This window comes from Microcebus murinus, chromosome 10 (assembly GCF_040939455.1).
Source record: "Microcebus murinus isolate Inina chromosome 10, M.murinus_Inina_mat1.0, whole genome shotgun sequence".
Taxonomy (NCBI): domain Eukaryota; kingdom Metazoa; phylum Chordata; class Mammalia; order Primates; family Cheirogaleidae; genus Microcebus; species Microcebus murinus.
Window position 1 is genome coordinate 83,781,244 of NC_134113.1, and position 20,934 is coordinate 83,802,177.

Here is a 20,934-nt window from a genome sequence, read left to right on the forward strand (position 1 = left end):
AGGGTGGCTTTTGCTAGGAACTGTCTTTCAAAAGGCTGCTTAGACATGTGCTCTTACTATGTTTAGAGATGACCACATCATAGGCTATAAAGCAGACTGTTTTAAACTCACAGAGCATTCAATTTATAAACTCTAAGCAAGACTTTTAGATTTGGTAATCCCAAGAGACTCTTAACAAAGTCACAGGACTAGGGGTTAAAAGGGTTCTGCTAGCTTTATTTCTTACTCAAACCTATCATCTAAACTTAGATCACACTGCAGCTGTGAAATGGTAATGTTGACAGCTTCTTAAAAGCCTTTCACAGGTGCCTTTTATTGAAATGCTTGGTTAAGAGTCTAATTACAACCTTCCCCAAATTATTCTAAGCCCCTAAAATCCGTAAAATATTTATTTTCTTAATGCAACACATTTTACCATATTTAAGAATGTTTCATTTGCATAATACATAAAACAGGAGTCCCTATCTCCTCTATAAAACATCTACTTCATAGGGAACAAAATGCCTACTAATTACAGAAATAGAGATGACCCTTTATTTTTATGTTCCTAAAGAACTGTATACTAATAACAAATTAATATTTCTTCTTATAATAAGAACAGTCCTAAAGCAGCCCAATTAAACAGAAAAAAAAAAGAAAAGAAAAGAAAAAAGAACTGCATACTATTTCAGTGATTTTTACCAGGGGGAAAAAAATCTACTTACGGCGGTGGCTCTAGAGAGTTCTCGACACGTACTGAGCAGTCCATTTTGTAAATCGTCCCTCTGTAACACCACTGTCTGGATGGCTGCTGGGTTATCTGCATTCATTTCTATCTCTTGGCTGGCTGATAGCAAAGCTTGCTCAAGCGTGTACTAGTATAATAAAAAGAATTGCACTTAATGTTCTGCATCATTGAACTAATTCTTTTTACTTTAGTTATCAGTGTCCTGATAATAATCACACAAAGTAACATCACTCTTAGATAATAAACATAATTGTCCTACTTTCTCCTTGTGGAGCTGCTGAAGTTTCTCTTCCAGAGCGTGTACCACTTTATCTTGTTCACATAATCGGCTTAACTTGGTCTAGGTTATAAGAGTAGAAATCTCATATTAGTAATTTTTTATTTTTCCTGTAACAGGAGGGCAGGTAGTCACTATATGACAAACAACACATGTAAAATATTTAGTAGACAGAATGCTTAAATATGCATGCAAAAATTTCCCCTCTACAATCTGCTAGATAGGTCAAGTGATATATGCAGTCCTCAATTAAAACACTAACTGGGTTCTGTTTTCATACTTTTTTTTTTTTTTTTTGAGACACAGTTGTGTTCTGTCACGCTGGGCAGAGGCATCATCATAGCTCACTGTGACCTCAGACTCCTGAGCTCAAGTATCCTCCTGCCTCAGTTTCCCAGGTAGCTGGGACTACAGGTGCACCACCAACATCTGGCTAATTTTTCTATTTTTTTGTAGAGATGAGGTCTTGCTCTTGCTCAGGCTGGTTTTGATCTCCTGAGCTCAAGGCATCCTCTTGCCTCAGCCTTCCAGAGTGCACCTGGAGCCATCACACCTGGCCTGTTTTCATACATTTTTAAACAGATAAGAACAGATAAAGCTGGGGGATCGCTGGAGCATGGTGGCACATGCCTGTAGTCCCAGCTACCTGGGAGTCTGAGGTATGATGACAATGCAGTATTCCACCTGGGTGACACAGCCAGATTCTATTTCAAAAAATAAAATAAAATAAAAAAGTATAGAGAGTACTCATGATCTTACCTCTTATCTAAAAGGCCAAGAAGCAATAGTTTTCATGTATTTTTAAAATTATGTGCTTAGGTTCTTAGAAAAAATATAAACAAAACACTGTTTCTAATGGCAATACTATGAATAAAAATACTACAAATGGTGAAAAATCACTTAAAATAGTTTTGATGTTTTAAATTTTTAGTATTACCTGAATTTTTTATTTATGAAAATATGAGAAAGTACTCAAATAAAATTACAATAGTACACAATAAACCAGTTCATCTAATGTCTCAAAATAAAAACACTAGACAAACTGGAAATATGACCCAAATTTTATGGCAAAATGACTTATGCAAGAAATTTGAGGCTTTATCTCCTTTGCCATGAAAATAACTACCTTATCTTTGTCACACAACAAGACTAAAGCTACACCAAATGGAAGGTGTTGAAATGAGAAAAAGGTACAACTCAACAGAATAATGCCAGGGGAAATGAGGGAAGAATGCATGGCAAATTAGCAATCTAAAATATGATTTAAAAAAGATTAAATTCAAATGGAGCAGTGACAGAAGTTCTAGAAGCTGATACTTACTCTAGAAGACATAGCAATTTTTGTCTCTAGTCTTCCATAACTTTTTTTTTTAAATCAAAAACAGTTTTTACTTTCATTTAAGTGATGCTTAATATGTTCAACTGCTAACTATAGGGGAATAGTGGGGAGAAGAGGGAGGTAGGAATAATTTAATCTAAAGAATAAAAGAAGAAAAAACCAATTATTTGATGTCATTTTGGGAACATGGGAGGATGAGTTTTTTGTCATGCTTCTTTCCAATGTTTTGGTAGAGAACATGACAGAACACTGACAATACATATCACATACTTACATCAATATCTACTTCTTCGGGTCTGTATTTGTATAATGTGCCTCTACATTCATCTTGTGATAGCTATAAGGAAAAATGTCACATAGCAACTTAAAAAATCATATTTAAAAACATTTATTTAGCCTATAGTTAATATTTCAGATTTATATTAAACATATTAACAATATAAAAATTGGATTTTAATGATTCTTTAGTTCTAGAAGTTTAATTCAAGCACAGGTCATTATGAAAGCAGAAAATACTTAACAGTGATATAATATGCAAGATACATAAGAATGATGTTAACTTAAGCTTGTCAAACATAATAATATGCTGGTCAAACAAAATTAACACAGCACATTACATTTTCCATTTTAAAGACACATATTATTTTAAAGAAAAATTGACAAATACAATCATAGCAAGTGCATCAAATCAAACATTTGAATCAAGCATAGTTAAACAGTCAAAACTGTCCTTTAACGGTATACACATAATCACACACTGTGTATGTGTACACTCAAATGCCAACACATCTTATTTAACAAAACCTATAACATAGTGCATACATATACATAATATATAAACACACATACACAATATAGACTTATCTTGTTCTTCTGTCTTAAGAACTAAAAGATAATGAAGGAAAAGGATGGGTTTAATTGAAAAGAGGAAAATCATTAAAAATCTCATAAAACTGAAAGCCTATGTCACAAACTATGGATAGTCAAATTTCACAACAAGTTTATGTGTGTTAGTGGACACCATTTGTATAATATACTGTCAGGAATTATTATTCAGTGTATTCAAACATCCTTTCTTCAGCTTCTTCTAAGCATCTTTAATTCAAACAAATTCTCATTTCTCACTGTGCTTACCAATTATTTCAATAGCCATCCCAGTCAGTTGTACCATAGATCGTATCATAGCCTTTGCAGGCAATATTGCATGATTTATCATGTCTTTTGATTTTTATATTGACTGCTATATAGTAACAAAAACACAGTAGAAAAAACTTAACTGGGGCTCACTGCATGTTTACAAAGTGGCACACTTTTTCTCAAGGTAGGGATAAGAATAATGTGTCCCAACTACAATCTACCTTGAAAAATTAGATTTCATATATACATGTACAAATGCATAAGAATGTATAAATGACAACTACATATGTCCTCTCTGTAAAAACTGCTTGACAACTACATCTTTAAAAGGAGGCATAATTTGAACAGCAGATAACTTTAAATAGATCTAGAAATGTGGGGATCAGGAGAAAGTTAAAAATATAAGCATTCCAAACATACAATAAATCCTGAATTTACATATTTCATTTCAAGACATTACTTCCACATACCTCATGCAAATGAATCTGTGATTATTTAAAGATACGCACAGTGATTATTAAACCACGAAACTTTTATAGACATGAGTACTACATGAAAAATGAATTTAATGATGTCAGAATACTTGTGTACTATTTTAAAGATCATCCCATATGTTCTAAGAAGTGTCAATTGTCACTCTAAATTAAAACACCTAGATCCAAGAAAATAATTTATACTGCTACCTGAAAAAAATAAATTTAAAAATGCTTGACCCATGATTTAAAAAAAAGACAGTGCCAAAATCACATTTTTCATACTTATAAGAAATTAAAGATGAAAGGTTCCAAAGCTACTAATATATCTAAATATACTTTGCTTAATATTTAAAGTTAACTGCAAAACAGCTTTACTAAACTATGGAATTTGAATATAACTATAGTAGACACTGCTACATCTAGATTAAAACATTAACTATATCCTATATTCTAGGGTTAACAGAAAAAAGACTAATAATATTAAAATGAAAACCTACTAATTTGGAGTAAATATTTAGGATACTGATATACTATTTTTATTTAAGAAATCTTATTGCAGATTCATTTTCATATCACTTGGCATATTATAATAAAGAAAAATGTCTGCTCTATAGTTAAAACTTTTGAGTGATATCCATATAGCCATATAGTAATAAATATATTACTATCTAAATCAGATTTATTTTTGTTGTTCCTCTATTTTTAGTACCATTGAAAATTTTCTTTAACTCTTTTATCAAGTTATTTTATAAAGATATTCATTAGATGCCAACTAACCAAAATTTTAAACTAATCAACTTTCCTTATACACTGCTTTATGTGTCAGAAGAAAAGCATAACATTATTCCCTAAAAAACAGTAACATTTGGGCATTGCTTATTTTTCATTCTTGAAAATAATCACTAATACTTTTCTCAAGAAAAGATGGGCAAATTTCTTTAAAAAATACTATGAGTATTCTGATTAACTCAAGTTTTGCATATTCAAGTTCATGGTGATAATTTTTATCATTTTAAAAATTCATATTTAGCAAAAAAAAAAAGTTCTGGTCTGAATGCCTTCATCTGAAGTACCTTAGCAACGTTAGAAAAATAAGTAAAAAAATGGGCTATATAGAATTACATAAACAAGAGAACAGTGCTCAAACTTTGATTTGAATATGTATTATATAGATTTTACTAACTATATGAGGATGTGTGAAAATATCAAACAGTTTTTCTAAATACTGGCTTGGCATTAAGTTAAAACAAAAGTACTTATGTTAATTAAAATTAAACTTTTCTTCAGTATCTCTTAGATATGTTAACTATATATGTTTGAAAGTATATGAATATATATAGCCCAACTCCAAAAAGGATTTTTAGGGAAATATTTTTAAATTTGATAAAATAAGACATTATATCTAATAAGGGATAAAAAATGCTCATAGGACTGTAGGCATTTGCTGCTATTAGTCTGCATCTTTTAGAACGATTATTCATCAGGTGACTAATTTCACTGATATTAATCATGTTATAAAAACTATAATGCAAAAATGAAGTTGGGAAAGTGGGTAGAGTGACTGATAATAGCAGAGGATTTTTTCAACTTGATCCTCACTTAGTTTTAGCGTTTGTTTTCAATCAGTTTTAGATCTTTTTTTATTTGACCAATTTAAAAAGAATTACCGCCTAGGTTATTTCTCAGGTGTCCTCCGAGGAAGAAAACACAAACATAAAGGTCCTCCTGAGGGAAAAACTGAGCGGCTATGATTCAGAATAAAATAGCCATCAAATATTATGCCACTGTACTTCCAGCTAAATATAAGGAACCTATTATTACAACATTGTAATGCAACCTCAGAAAAGAAAACTGTAACAGTGTACAAATATAAACTTCTGTGAAGATTTTCTTTAGATAATAACATAAGGGAAATATGGAGAAAACATAAGATCTAATTTCAATTTGGGTAAATTTATGGACAGAGCTTAAGAAATGTGTCTGACTATCACTTTTTTTTTTTTTTTTTGAGACAGAGTCTCACTTTGTTGCCTAGGCTAGAGTGAGTGCCGTGGCGTCAGCCTAGCTCACAGCAACCTCAGACTCCTGGGCTCAAGCGATCCTTCTGTCTCAGCCTCCCAAGTAGCTGGGACTACAGGCATGCGCCACCATGCCCGGCTAATTTTTTCTATATATATTAGTTGGCCAATTAGTTTCTTTCTATTTATAGTAGAGACGGGGTCTCGCTCTTGCTCAGGCTGGTTTTGAACTCCCGACCTCGAGCAATCCGCCCGCCTCGGCCTCCCAGAGAGCTAGGATTACAGGCGTGAGCCACCGCGCCCGGCCTGACTATCACTTTTATCCATTAAAGATGCCCTGCAAGAATTAAGTCCTTTAGTAGTACCTGAATAAATTACAGCCTGAAGACTCCCTAGCCTAAGCAGCACTGAGAGTTCACACTGATTTCCTGGTAACTAGTTGCTTAGTCATGCCCATGTGTGGCTGCTGACATTATTTTCTATACTCCAGTTAGAACTTTTAGTGCAACTGAGTAATTTAAATCAATGGCTTCTGCACTGTGAACTCTGAATGTTCATCTATAATAAAAAAGAAAAAGAAAACCAAATAGAAAACCCAGACTATCATTCTTTTTTTTTTGAGACAAGAGTCTCGCTCTATTGCCTGGGCTAAAGTTCCATGGCATCAGCCTAGCTCACAGCAACCTCACTCTTGGGCTCAAGTCATCCTCCTTCCGCCTCAGCCTCCTGGGTAACTGGGACTACAGGCTCGTGCCACTATGCCTGGCTAATGTTTTCTATTTTTAGTTGTTTGGCTAATTTCTTTCTAGTTTCAGTAGAGATGGGGTCTCGCTCTTGCTCGGGCTGGTCTCGAACTCCTGAGCTCAAGCAATCCACCTGCCTCAGCTTCCCAGAGCGCTAGGATTACAGGCGTGAGCCACCACGCCCAGCCCTATCATTCTTGTTTAAAATGTGCAAATTGTGAAAATAAAACATAATGCAACAAAATGCCTTTGTTCTCGTGTCAATTTAGTATTACATAAAATGACATATTTTACTGACAGCTTCAGGCACTGAAAAAGACATCAACTTCAGAGTAAGTGCTAAGGTTCTCGGTGTGACACTCGAGTGGACTCTCACGGTTCTACAATCTGGGGACTTTAAGAATTGAAAGATGCCACTTTTTTTTTTTTAAAGTAAAGCTGTTTAACTTTAAATATTTAATATTTTTTATCACTTTACTGCAAACTAAAGACTATTTTAAATCACACAACGTACTTTAAATATTTTGAAAACTGTGCTCACAAATAAGTCACCCTCCCATCAACTGTATCATCTCCTGGTTACATGGTCCCACGATGCAGACCCCATGGCGACTGGACCAAACTAGAGGCTTTTAAAGCCAGTGTGAGCTCAAAGTGCTTTTTTTTTAATAGTGTTTTTATATATTTTAATCAAAATATATATTCATTTTTCATGTTAGTGAATTTTCTTCTTCTGTATGATTTTTAAATATCGTAACAGGTCATAGGCCAGAGTAATTTGAAGTACAAGGGTGTTGGAGGAGCAGAAGCTGATGTTGCAGAATACACAGCTAGGAACATTTAGACCATGAAATACACAAAAATTGGATAGAAATGTACGTGACATCTTTTGCAGATCTGCAGATTACCAAGTTTTCTAAATTATAGCCAGCTAACTCCATGACACATATTTTGAGTTAGGGAAATGAACAGGTTAAGATCGGACTGTCCTAATGACTGCGTAAGAATGATAATAATACAAGGAGAACATACTCCTAGTATGTTAAGAAATAGCTATCTTTAAGGTTTACCATACTACAGAACAGAAATTAAAGAACTCCCACACAAATATAATCTATTCCTATGATACTGGGGACAGGGGGAGACTGAGGGGGACTGAAGTATTTTTATAAAGCCTTTCCCCTAAATATTAGTTGTAAATGCTTTTAGAGTTGATGTGAACATATGGAAATCTAGTAAGAATTTTGCAAGTGTACTGCAGACCTCCAAGTACATATCAATCAAACACTCTGCACAAAAACTTTAGGAAAATGGCACACTTAATATTCAACAGCAAAATGTTCAGCAAAGCCATGCTAAGAATGCTGCAGCATCTTGAAAAGCATGGATGAATTGTGGTTTTCCAAATAAACATAAACAAAAAACAAAATAAGAAAAACACTGATGTCATGAGTAAATCTGAGGATAAACCAAAACTGTCACTGAGGGATTTTGCAGATGATAAAGCAGTATCATTCACTGTCCAAGACCTTACTTGCTGGTACAGTTGGGGTCTTAGCGCCGAGTTCTCAATCATTGTGTGAACCATGGTGATTATAGGTTCATTTTCTTTCATCTATTTCAAATCAGGAGGAGCATACAGCAAACATCAGTTTACAGCATAGCTAGATTTGAAAGACGACACTGTAAATATAGCCTCTACTTCAGTATCTTGCTAATAGTGCAGTTGTTTACATTTTACCCAATGGTTGTACAGATTTAATTTATATAAACCATTTCAAACAAGTATTAAATGCTGTAAAATACTTCCAAGGTTATAAAAAAATTGCTAATTGCAACATTGCTGCAAATAGGTTTTACTTTATAATTAGAGTCAATTAGTGACTATTCCTACATATACTAGAATAGATGTTAAAGCATCAAAATTCAAAGGAAAAACTAAACAGTGACAACCTACAAACTTAGAGGAGAACATGGTATCACTTAATTGATTATTCAGTAATAAAGCTGAAAACAACATTCAGTTCTTTAGGTTTTACTCAGAAAAAATTTAGTTCTCTACAAATACTAAAATTTTATAATATACTCAACACATCTTGTCACTCAGATAACTGTACATTTTATTAATCTTGATAGACATTTATATACATTCTATTTTGGATTTTGTCATAGTATAGTACCACATGTAGAATTATTCAAGGACATGCAAACTAAAACTTGCTCAGTAAAGCCTGAGTATGTCTCCTTAGTTCCTAAAAAAAGCAGGCTGAAACCATGTTTCACATTTCCAGCTATGTTGTACTTAATTACTGCCTCTAGAAAGATATTTGTTTTAGCAGGCTCTGTACTTAAAGCATTCAAAAGACAATCATGATATATATATATATATATGGAGTAAAAGGCCAAGAAAGTTTTTATCATTTTCAAGCAGACAAGTCTATTTATAATTGTGATTTGTGACATGTAGTTTATGTAATTTTCATCCTTCATATTATAGAAAATAAACAATTCTATCATGATTAACAAATGCTACTACTTTACTGATTTTGCCAAATCTCCAACAAAAGTTTACGAATCTTAAGATTAGCAAATGTGTAATATAATAAAAAACAAAATCCTGAAAAGCTGTATTTCTAGACAATTTTATTTTTAGCCTAAGTTACCAATGTTTCATCCAACAAAATGTGTTTGGTTGTCAAATTAGAAATCTCCTGTGACTAGTTTAATCTACTTTTTAGTCAGTTAATAATAGATAATGAAACATGCATATCTTTTAACAATATCACAATGAAAAGTTTCAGTCAGGCTAAATCATTTATTCTTAAATTTATGTATCCACAACTTCTTTTCTGAGCTAGAATATGTTTTTAAAAATCAACTTCACTGAAGAATAAATTCACAAATTTTAGTTGCACAGGCCAATGACTTTTGAAAAAAGTATACAATCATGTAACCACTGCCACAATCAAGATACAGAATATTTCCATCTACCCAGAAAGTTCCTTCATGTTCCTTTACCACTAATTTCCACTCTCTTATTTCTCCCAAGTAACTACCAATTTGATTTCTGGAACTATAAATTAATTTTACTTGTCAAACTGATTAATTAACTAATGAAAAGAATATTTGGGACTACCTAATCAGTTAAGCTCAAATTCTTATTCCCCCCCCCCCCAATGTTATCCAATAAGGGACCAAGGCATTTATATATACAGGCATATCTCATTTTATTGTGCTTTGCTTTACTATACTTTGCACATATTTCATTTTTTACACATTGAAGGTCTGTGGCAACCCTGTGTTAAGCAAGTCTGTCAGTGCCATTTTTCCAACAGCACGTATTTACGTTGTATCTCTGTGTCACATTTTGGTATTTCTCATAATATTTCAAACTTTTTCATTATTATAACATCTGTCACGATGACCTGTGATCAGTGATCTCCGGTGTTACTACTGTAATTGTTTTGGGGCGCCACAAACCATGCCCATACAAGACAGCAAACTTCATCAATAAATGTGTGTTCTCTGGCTGCTCCACTGACCAGCTATTCCCCCATCTCTCCCTCTCTCTGAGCCTCCCTACTCCCTAAAACACAATATTGAAATGAGGCCAATTAATAATCCTACAACGGCCTCTAAATGTTCAAGTGAAAGGAGGCGCTGCACAGCTCTCACTTTAAAACAAAAGCTAGAAATGACTAAGCTGGTGAGGATTGCATGTGGAAAGCAAAGACAGGCCAAAAGCTAGGCCTCTGGCACCAGTCAGCCAAGCTGTAAGGAAAGGTTACTGAAGGAAATTAAAAAGTGCTTCTCCAGGGAACACAGTCAATGAAAAGAAAGCCAAACAGTTGTACTGTTGCTATGGAGAAAATCTGGGTGGTCTAGGTGGCAGATCAAACCAGGCAAAACATTCTCATAAGCCAAAGCCTAATCCAGAGCAAGGCCCTACCTCTCTTTAATTCTATAAAGGCTGAGAGAGGTGAGGAAGCTGCAGAAGAAGAGTTGGAAGCTAGCAGAGGTTGGGTTCATGAGGTTTAAGGAAAGAAGCTGCTTCCATAACATAAAAGTACATGGCAAAGCAGCAAGTACTGATGGAGAAGTTATCCAAGCAGCAAGTTATCCAAAGTTATCTAGCTAAACTAATCGATGAAAGTGGCTAAACTCAACAACAGATATTCAGTGTAGACCAAACAGCTTTCTACTGGAAGATGCTGCCATCTAGGACTTTCATAGCTAGAGAAGAGAAGACAATGCCTGGTTTCAAAGTTTCAAAGGACAGGATGACTCTCTTGTTGGGGCTAATACAGCTGGTGACTTTATGTTGTAGCCAATGCTCATTTATCATTCCAAAATCCTAGGGCCCTTAAAGGTTAATGGTAAATCTACCCTGCCTGTGCTCTATAAACGGAACAACAAAACCTGGATGACAACAGATAAGTTTACAGCATGGTTTAATGTATATTTTAAACCTGCTGTCGAGATCCATTGCTCAGAATAAAAGATTCCTTTCAAAATATTGCTCCTCATTGACAATATACCAGGTCACCCAAAAGTTCTCATGACATGTGCAAGGAGATGAATATTGTTTTCATGCCTGCTAACACAACATTCATTCTGCAGCCCATGCGTCAAGGAGTCATTTCTACTTTTAAATCTTATTATTTAAGAAATACATTTCATAAGGCCACAGCTGCCGTAGACAGTGATTCCTCTGATGCATCTGGGCAAAGTAAATTAAAAACCTTCTGTAAAGGATTCACCATTCTAGATGTCATTAACCCTTTGCACTCGCTTGCTTTTTTCTCGATTCCTTTATTTTACTAAGGATTTAATTTTTTTAAATACCCCAGATTTTACAAAGTGTGGCAGTAGAATAAAAAACTGGAGGCCGGGCGCTGTGGCTCACGCCTGTAATCCTAGCTCTTGGGAGGCCGAGGCGGGCGGATTGCTCAAGGTCAGGAGTTCAAAACCAGCCTGAGCAAGAGCGAGACCCCGTCTCTACTATAAATAGAAAGAAATTAATTGGCCAACTGATATATATATAAAAAAAAATTAGCCGGGCATGGTGGCGCATGCCTGTAGTCCCAGCTACCCGAGAGGCTGAGGCAGAAGGATCACTTGAGCCCAGGAGTTTGAGGTTGCTGTGAGCTAGGCTGACGCCACGGCACTCACTCTAGCCTGGGCAACAAAGCGAGACTCTGTCTCAAAAAAAAAAAAAAACAACAACAACAACAAAAAAAAAATTGGAGTTTCTTTTCATACAAACTTATTTATTTGGATTTTTTTTTTTTATTTCGGCATATTATGGGGGTACAGATTATTTGGATTTTTTAATATTTTAAATTACTGATACATTCAAAGAGTAATTTTAATCTCTATACTTTTTGCTAACTGTGTCGACAGTTAGCAAACTGTGCTAACTGGACATCTGAGTGCAAAGGGTTAAGAACATCAATAGGAGTTTGGAAGAAGCTGATTTCATCCCTCATAGATGACTTTGAAGGATTCAAGACTTCTGTGGAGGAAGTGAAAATATGGTAGAAAAAGCAAGAGAACCAGAATTACAAGTGGAGCCTGAAGATGTGACTGAATTGCTGAAATCTTATGACCAAACTTGAATGGATGAGGAGTCCATCTTACAGATTAGCAAACAAGGTGGTTTCTTGAGGTGGAATCTACTCCCGGTGATGGTTCTGTGAATGTGGTTGAAATGACAACAAAGGATTTAGAATATACTACATAACCTTTGTTGATAAAACAGCGGCAGAGTCTGGGAGGACTGACTCCAATTTTGGAAGAAGTTCTACTGTGGGTAAAGTGTTGCCAAATAGCACCACATGCTACAGAGACATATTTACTGAAAGGGAGAGCCAAATAATTACAGCAAACTGCACTGTTGTCTTATTTTAAGAAGTCGCCACAGGCACTCCAACTTTTAGCAAACATCACCCTGATCAGTCAGTCAGCAGCCATCAACACCAAGGCAAGACCCTCCACTAGCAAAAAGATTATGAATTGCAGAAGGCTCAGATGATCACCAGCATTTTTTAATAAAGTATTTTTTGAATTAAGCTATATACATTGATTTTTTAGACACAATGCTACTGCACACTTAAGAGACTACAGTATATGTCAATACAAGTGGTTCGAAAAAAAAAAAAAAGAGACTACAGTATAGTATAATTTTTATATGCACTGCGAAATCAAACATTTGTTGTGACTTGTTTTATGGTGATATTTATTTTACTGTGGTATGCTTGTAGGTGACATCTCATGTACAGAGGGAAAAATATATTAATATGCAGTACAGGATCAAATTTTTATAATGTTGGAAAGTAACTTATAAATAGGCTAGTATAAATATTAATTGTTGTCTCCTTGACTCAGAGGTTATGGGGGAGGGGCCAGGAGCATTAATGTTTAAGAAATAATGGAGAACTGAGTACCCAAATGTAAAAGATGCTCAAGGTCAAACTGAAATTGCCTGCCAAGTCTTGGTAATCTGGCACAAATGGGCCAACTGAGTCAAATGGCTAGGTCTGCTGATATGGCTCATACCTTACTTAGTAGACTGCTTTGAAAGGGTAACTATGCATGTACATATGGCGACATCATGTTTGCGATTTCACAATGCGTCTGTTTAACTTACACATCAAAGATCATTAAATATCTAGTCATTAAGAAGTGATTATTGCAAGAAGCAACCAACTCAGGTATAGGAAAACTAAAAACAAAAATAACATTTAAAGTATACATTGTAATTAGAGCCACTCTACTTAAGAAAAAAAGAAAAAAAAGAAAATGTAGGCTGGGCGCAGTGGCTCATGCCTGTAATCCTAGCACTATGGGAGGGCGAGGCGGGCGGATTACTCCAGGTCAGGAGTTCGAAACCAGCCTGAGCAAGAGCAAGACCCCGTCTCTACTATAAAAAGAGAAAGAAATTAATTGGCCAACTAATACATAGAGAAAAAATTAGCTGGGCATGGTGGCGCATGCCTGTAGTCCCAGCCACTTAGGAGGCTGAGGCAGAAGGATTGCTTGAGCCCAGGAGTTTGAGGTTTCTGTGAGCTAGGCTGATGCCACGGCACTCACTCTAGCCTGGGCAACAAAGTGAGACTCTGTCTCAAAAAAAAAAAAAAAAAAAAAAAAAAAGAAAAGAAAAGAAAATGTACAAACTGCAGAGTGGCTCAGAGATCACTTGTAGACTTGACTCCTTTTCATTATGAAAAATTTCAAACATATACATATTAAATTCTCAAATATTAAAATTAAAAGGCATCTCTGAAAGCTGGCAAATCGGTACAAAAAAAGAAATGAAAAATGTCAGCGGGAATTATTTTGGATTGTGGCACTGCGGATGATTTATATTTTTCTTTCTCTATACTTCTCTACATTTCCTAAATTTTCTACACTGAGCAGACAATGCTTTTCTATTAAAAAAAAAAAGTAATTACAGAGTCAAGTACCAAAATATATAAAGTAAACTAAATCAATGGAACAACTATCTTCTCTGGCAAACACACTTGGTGACACAGAGAGGCCAGGAAAATTCATTACAGCACCAATTTTTCATGTCACATTCAAGGATGAGGCAGAAGAAACCTACTGGAGTGCACTAGTGCAGTGAGCTTCTAGTCACAGAGGCCTAACCTAGAACACTGCTCTCACTTTCATTCTGTCTTATGTATCTGAATCCACATCAGAAATTTACTGGAAGAAATGTTAACTAACTAAAAAAAAGTAAATTACCCAATGCATTTGTGACTATATATGGCTATCTTATAATAATACCTTTTTGGCCTTTTTATTACTGGCTGCTTCAGAAATGAAGTTCAAGTTTACTCGGACCAGTGGTTCTTAACCCACATGAGCATTACTTGGGGAGCTTTAAAAAAATAAAGGTACCCTGATAGAATTACCCAGGCAATTCTAATGTGCAACTGGAGAACCTATGATAGACAACATCCTTAAATCATCAAGGTGGCAGGCTGGCCTGAAGATTCCTTTGGCAGAAGTGACTAGGACGGTGTCTAAGTAAGTCAAAGGTAATGTGGTAATAGTGAATGTTCTTCAGTTCACATCCTCCTTGGGATCCCATTTTATTCAAGTTGGAGAGAGAAGACTGTGGAAAGGAAAAGCAGTGGAACTATTTCAAAATTCCCCAGGGTACCACACCAGCTTAACCAAGGGCTCTTAGGGTGACGGGGTGGTGAGTTGCAAGAATGATCAGGACAGCTGAGTGGTTCTGTAGGTGGTGGCTCTCTCCTTGGCATACAACAACAGCTCGACGGCTACTAAACACAATAATCAGGATCCCATATGAGGGGAGTTTGGTCTCCTGCTAAGCAACTTCAATTATTTGACTGAACCTTCACTCTTTACAGATTTACAGAATTGGCAATAGTAGATTTGCTTTATCTGCAAATATAGCAGTGGTTCCTGTCACTAAATCCCCTCTAAAATATTCTATTTTTTTACTACTTAGAAACTGACTTATATAAAACGCACTGTGAGTACCTTGGGATTTTGTGCCCAAGTTCTTAAAAAGCAAAAGGAATACCCAACAATTCTATTCTGGTTTGAACACGAACCTTAGAAACCATTATGATAATGGTGTTAGCGGCCTACATACTCAGTTTTAAGGAATCAGAGTAAGAGAAAGACTAATTAGTACATGTAGGATTGCTTAATAATTTACTTGGAAATGAGTTTAGTACTTTGCTTCCTACTTTAATTCCTTCTTTGAAGTAACAGGTAATACGGGCTACGTTTCAGTTAATTGGTAAATTATAAAGCTATTATAAAAGGCCCAGCATTTCACAACAATAAAAATGAGAATACATGACTCAAGCATTACACAATTTTCATAATTAATTTTAGCAATAGATAAGAAAACGTATGTGGAAATACCTTGGAAATATATGTAGGTAATGCCAATGTATTCCTGTTTACAACAAAAACATATTTTTACTTGAAGTTTCCTGAGTCAAAATATTTAGAAAAACTAACTAGAAAATCTGATAGTTAATCCTAGCCTCCTTCTCAGTTTTGAGGCATGTTGGGGGTTAATATAAATATCTTGATTTGAAAACCCTATCATCAAAATGAATGTATTCAATGTGACCAGATATAATTACGTAATACTTGCGAGGGTCTTGAGCAGAACTTCCCACCTGACAGCTGTGGGCTGGAAATGGGTTGCAAGGTGTGTGGAGACAGGGACCACTGAAGCCTTGCTTGGCCCAGCCTGGTCCCTGCAGGCCAGGGCTCGCCACAGCATCACCTGCAGCGTGTACCAAGGGACTACACAAATGTCCTTGCTCTGTATGTGCGCCATGCAGTAAAAGGTCAGAACCACTGAGATAGCATTTCTGTTTCAGAAAAACTAAACTTTTCTTCCTTTGTTGTTCCATGTGATTATTTAGCTCGGTAGTTTTCTCAAACCTAACTGAAAATAAAAACGAAAACTACCCACGGAGATTTACAACCTATGCAGGGCTGGGCTCTGGCAAATTCTGAGTGGGGATTAGGGAAAAGGGAGCCTTGAATATTGAACTTTCTTTCTTTCTGAAGATCCACTGAGAGTTCTGAGAAGTCAGGCTTGAGAACCATGGTCCTGCGCCTTGGTACTAATTCAAGTTACCAGCATCAGCAAGGAATTTTTCAAGGTCTAGATGGGTACATACCAGATATTGGTCAAGATAACTGCACAACTATCAAAGGATGAAAAATTTCAAGCTAAGTATCTATATACAAGTGTTTAATCTATATAGAAAACTTGTATATAGATTAAAATAGTCTCTTACAGTTTTTGTATGGGATATAGAACACCATAAACCTTTTTTTCAAGAGACAGTGTCTTGCTATGTTGTTCAGGCTGGTCTTGAACTCCTGGAGCTAAAGTCATCCTCTCACCTCAGTGTCTTGGGTAGCTGGGATTATAGGCATGCACCAGTGTGCACTGGTTTGAATCTTTTTATTAATGACATTAATGGACTCAGCAAAATCACAGTGGATCTGGGGTGTTAGTCAGGAATCTAGAGTGTTAGTGAGGAATCCAATTTCCAACTGCCAGCAGTTCTATTCTAGCAACTTCTAAATGTCTGTTTCCAAGTCTCTATCTCTGTGGAAATCAGACCAGCTCTGAATGCAGAAGAAACAGGATATTTCGATTTATGAGGTAAATGTTCCTGAATAATTGGGGGGCTAGCAAGAAGGGACAGAAATCAGCAGTGAGCCAAGAGCTGAGCTAAGATGGTCATACATACAATTTATCCTTTAAAAGATTAATTCTTCAAACCCCCTTTAAGAAGTGGCTTAGTGGCTTAATTGCTCTTTAAAAAGTTTATATACAACAGCGCTGTCCAGTAGAACTTTCTGTGATGATGGAAATGTTCTCCATCTGTGTGGTTCAATGGTGTAGCCTCTGGCCACCTGTGGGCTAGGGGCTCTCATATCACCTAGCAGGTATGATTCCCCTCCTGATCTGGATCTCCCTCCCAGAAGAGAAAACATTTGCTCAAGCTCTGTCTTTTTTATTTATTTATATTTTAAGTCGGCCAATTAATTTCTTTCTATTTTTAGTAGAGACAGGGTCTCGCTCTTGCTCAGGCTGGTTTTGAACTCCTGACCTTGAGCGATCCACCCGCCTTGGCCTCCCAGAGTGCTGGGATTACAAGGTGTGAGCCATCTCAAGCTCTGTCTTGTAACTGAGTTTCCTTGGGTCTGAATTCTGTGCTTGTTGTTCCTTTCTCTTCTTGACCAAGCTGTCTGATTTCTATCAGCCCTACAGGGATTCTGCCCTTTGCTGTTAACTAATGAGAAGACCTGTCTTTGTGCTGTCATTTCCCATTTAAATGGAAAATGGACTTTTCCCCCAGTTCTTAAATGACTTCTTAGGAAAAGATCTTTTCAGTTGGGAATCTGTCTTAACAATAGGAAAAACTCCAATAACCTAATCACTGAAGACTTCATTTCTCAAGAATGTCCTCCTGTGTCTAGATCAATAAACTCCTCAGACATGTAGCACAACTAAAAACCTAAAGAATTTGACATGCCCAGGGTGAGGCTTTGAGAAATGGGGTGTGGGGGTGGTGTCTTTATAAACAAGTCATTTAGGTAATGTCAACGTAAATGCCTTCTACTCTCTCTCTAGGCACATCTGAAAGTCCAAGAACCTGGGATCGAAGGCTATGACTACCCACTGAAACCATTCTCTGTTTAACAGTAAGCAGGGAAATTCAAAGTGACCTCTGTAACGGCAGCATGTAAATAAGTCTCTTTATAACTGAAGGGACAGTCACAGTATTGAGATTACTTCAGAAATTTTAAAAGCAATTTTTTTTTTTTTTTGAGACAGAGTCTCACTCTGTTGCCCGGGCTAGAGTGCCATGGCGTCAGCCTAGCTCACAGCAACCTCAAACTCCTGGGCTCAGTGGATCCTTCTGCCTCAGCCTCCCGAGTAGCTGGGACTACAGGCACATGCCACCATGCCCGGCTAATTTTTCTATATATTTTCAGCTGGCCAATTAATTTCTTTCTATTTTTAGTAAAGACAGCTAAGGCTGGTTTCAAACCCCTGACCTTGATCGATCTGCCCGCCTCGGCCTCCCAGAGTGTTAGGGTTACAGGCGTGAGCCACCTCGTTTGGCCTTAAAAGCAATTTGAATACGCTGTCTATGTTATTCCTAAAAGTAAACTTTGGAAAAATATTACTATTGTTATATATTCAGAAGAATCAATAATATTTTAAAAGATATACCTAGACTATATAGTATTTCCCCTTTTATTCAACAAAGATAGATTAGATACTTGTGGTATATTTGGAAGCAAACACTTAAGGTCTGGGCTAGTGCCTTTCCAAATAATTTAGTTATATAACTTACTTACAGTTGGTTACTGGATAAATTTTACAGGTCTGATTTTACTTCAGTGGCTTAATGTATTTTCCTTGTTTAATGGCCCTTTCCTAACCATTGTTCCTTTAACTTCAAGCACTACATTATTATTTGATGCTACTATCATGTTTATTCCTGGCATCCACAGGCCGTAAGAAATATTAAAAGAACTCAAGATCTACTAAAAAAAATGGCTTATTGTGGACATAATGTTTGAAATGGCCACATTTTTCTCTTCTTTGCAAATATGGTTAATGATACACTGAAACCTACCATTTTTAAGGGACAAAACATCCCCAAAGTGAATATTGTACATCTGTTAGTCAAAAAGGTATTTGTTCTTGCCATGGGCACACTGATCCTAAAATTCAATTGAGTTTTAAATGAAAATCAAAATACCTTCTTAGATACAAGGATCTGGATTTTATTGATAGAGACTGTGCTCTTCCACAGTTAAAATGGCACCGATAGCTGCATTCCCACCATTAATTCAAAGATTTATCAGCTTATGTTTCAACTACATAATGACATACTTACGTCAATCCTAGAAATGTTTCTGGCATTTATGTTCAAGTCTGTTTCCTTCCTAGGCTTTGAAAACCATTCAGGAATTTTACTTTGTAAGCACTAACATCCTGCCTTTCACTGAACTCTATAAATCTTTGGTAAATGGATAAACTTTCTGAAAAACACATGTAAAATTAGTATGGAAGCAAAACCTATTATAATTGGGCAACAAAAGTACTTTCTTCTGTAAATACAAAATTGGACTGTATAAACATTACATATTTTAGGAGGGGTGGGTTCATCAAGGAGCCGATACTCCTCAGGTAACAAAGAACAGAATTGTGACAAAGAATGTCACAATTTGGGGGGTGGTGGTGGTAGACTGAGGATTTCAATGACAAAAAGAGATTTTTTGTCATTGATTATTATTTTGTAGGGAACTAGTTGTTTATGGAATTTTCTGAGTTAGTTCTGTTCGAAACGAACGGAACGACTACTTATTAACTCTGAAGGAAGTCAAGATAGATTTAAAAAATAATAGGAAAGAAAATTAATTAAGGCAAGGTTTTTTTTTTTTTTTGAGACAGAGTCTCACTTTGTTGCCCAGGCTAGAGTGAGTGCTGTGGCGTCAGCCTAGCTCACAGCAACCTCAAACTCCTGGGCTCAAGCAATCCTGCTGCCTCAGCCTCCCGAGTAGCTGGGACTACAGGCATGTGCCACCATGCCCGGCTAATTTTATATTTTATATTTATATTAGTTGGCCAATTAATTTCTTTCTGTTTATAGTAGGGACGGGGTCTCGCTCTTGCTCAGGCTGGTTTCGAACTCCTGACCTCGAGCAATCCGCCCGCCTCAGCCTCCCAGAGTGCTAGGATTACAGGCGTGAGCCACCGCGCCTGGCTAAGGCAAGGTTTTTATCCTAGTTTTGTGATTTTGGTCAAGTCCTTGGATCTGACTGAATGGGAGGATAAAGGCGAATGGCCCGCGTGAGGCAGAGGCTGTGCGAGAGAAGCAAGCAGGACACTGTAGAGGACGGTGCTTTGTAAACTGTAAAGTGACACTTGGACAGGCACTGCATAGGCACACGGTGCAGAGGATGGGAGTCCATTTGAAGTATCCAAGAGACACAGAGTCACTGGCTGGAGAAAAGGGTTTAAGGGGGAGGAAGAATGTCACAATTTGGGGGTGGGAGTGGTAGACTGAGGGTTTCGATGACAAAAAGAGACCTTATTTTGTAGGGAACTAGTTGTTTATGGAATCTTCTGAGTTAGTTGAGAGACATAATGCAGCAGGAGCTTTAGGGAGATTAAATTGGCAACTGCACATCGTTTCAATTGGAGCGACTGCTCCAGAGTTTCCATTTATTCAGGGCTTACTAGTTCCTCTTACTGTGCCGTGAGGTTTATAGCTGTTACCTTAATTAATCCTCAACAACCCTAAGAGGTTCATATTATTACCCTGTTACAAATGTGAAAATGGAAGCTTAAAGTTAAGGAACTTCTCCAAAGCCAGGTAAACTAAGATGAGGAAAAGTCAAGATTATCATATAGTAGAATAAGGATATACAACACAAAATATAGATCTGAGACCAGGAACTTTGCTACATGTAGGCAAAGACTCACGGAGAAGCACTATAGAGGATGCACTGCCAAGATCAGGTGACTAAATCGTACAGAGGAGCTCGGACCTCTAAGGAATTACAGTGGCCTTTCTTCTCCTGACCAAACACCATGCAAAAATGCAAACAGATAAACCTGTTCAGACTGTTATAGAGAACCTCATGATTTTTCTGTTCTCAGTAAAAACTATTTTT

General features: G+C 36.4%; 1 protein-coding gene across 16 annotated transcripts in view; it reads right to left on the minus strand.

Annotated features, from left to right (window-relative positions):
- The window catches only part of PLEKHA5 (pleckstrin homology domain containing A5), a 246,680-nt gene that overhangs the window by 35,824 nt on the left and 189,922 nt on the right, over positions 1-20,934 (minus strand). For 11 of the 16 annotated variants that reach the window (XR_012921472.1, XM_076007618.1, XM_076007616.1 and 8 more), the window contains 5 exons: positions 8,252-8,332; positions 3,193-3,228; positions 2,618-2,680; positions 987-1,067; positions 705-854 (listed from right to left, as the gene is read on the minus strand). Coding sequence is in view for 15 of the 16 variants with exons in the window: in XM_076007618.1 (XP_075863733.1) it covers positions 705-854; positions 987-1,067; positions 2,618-2,680; positions 3,193-3,228; positions 8,252-8,332 (411 nt within the window). In the remaining variant the exon portion in view is untranslated. The remainder of the gene's footprint in view (positions 1-704; positions 855-986; positions 1,068-2,617; positions 2,681-3,192; positions 3,229-8,251; positions 8,333-20,934) is intronic. The other 5 variants (XM_076007623.1, XM_076007624.1, XM_076007626.1 and 2 more) reach the window with 1 other exon arrangement.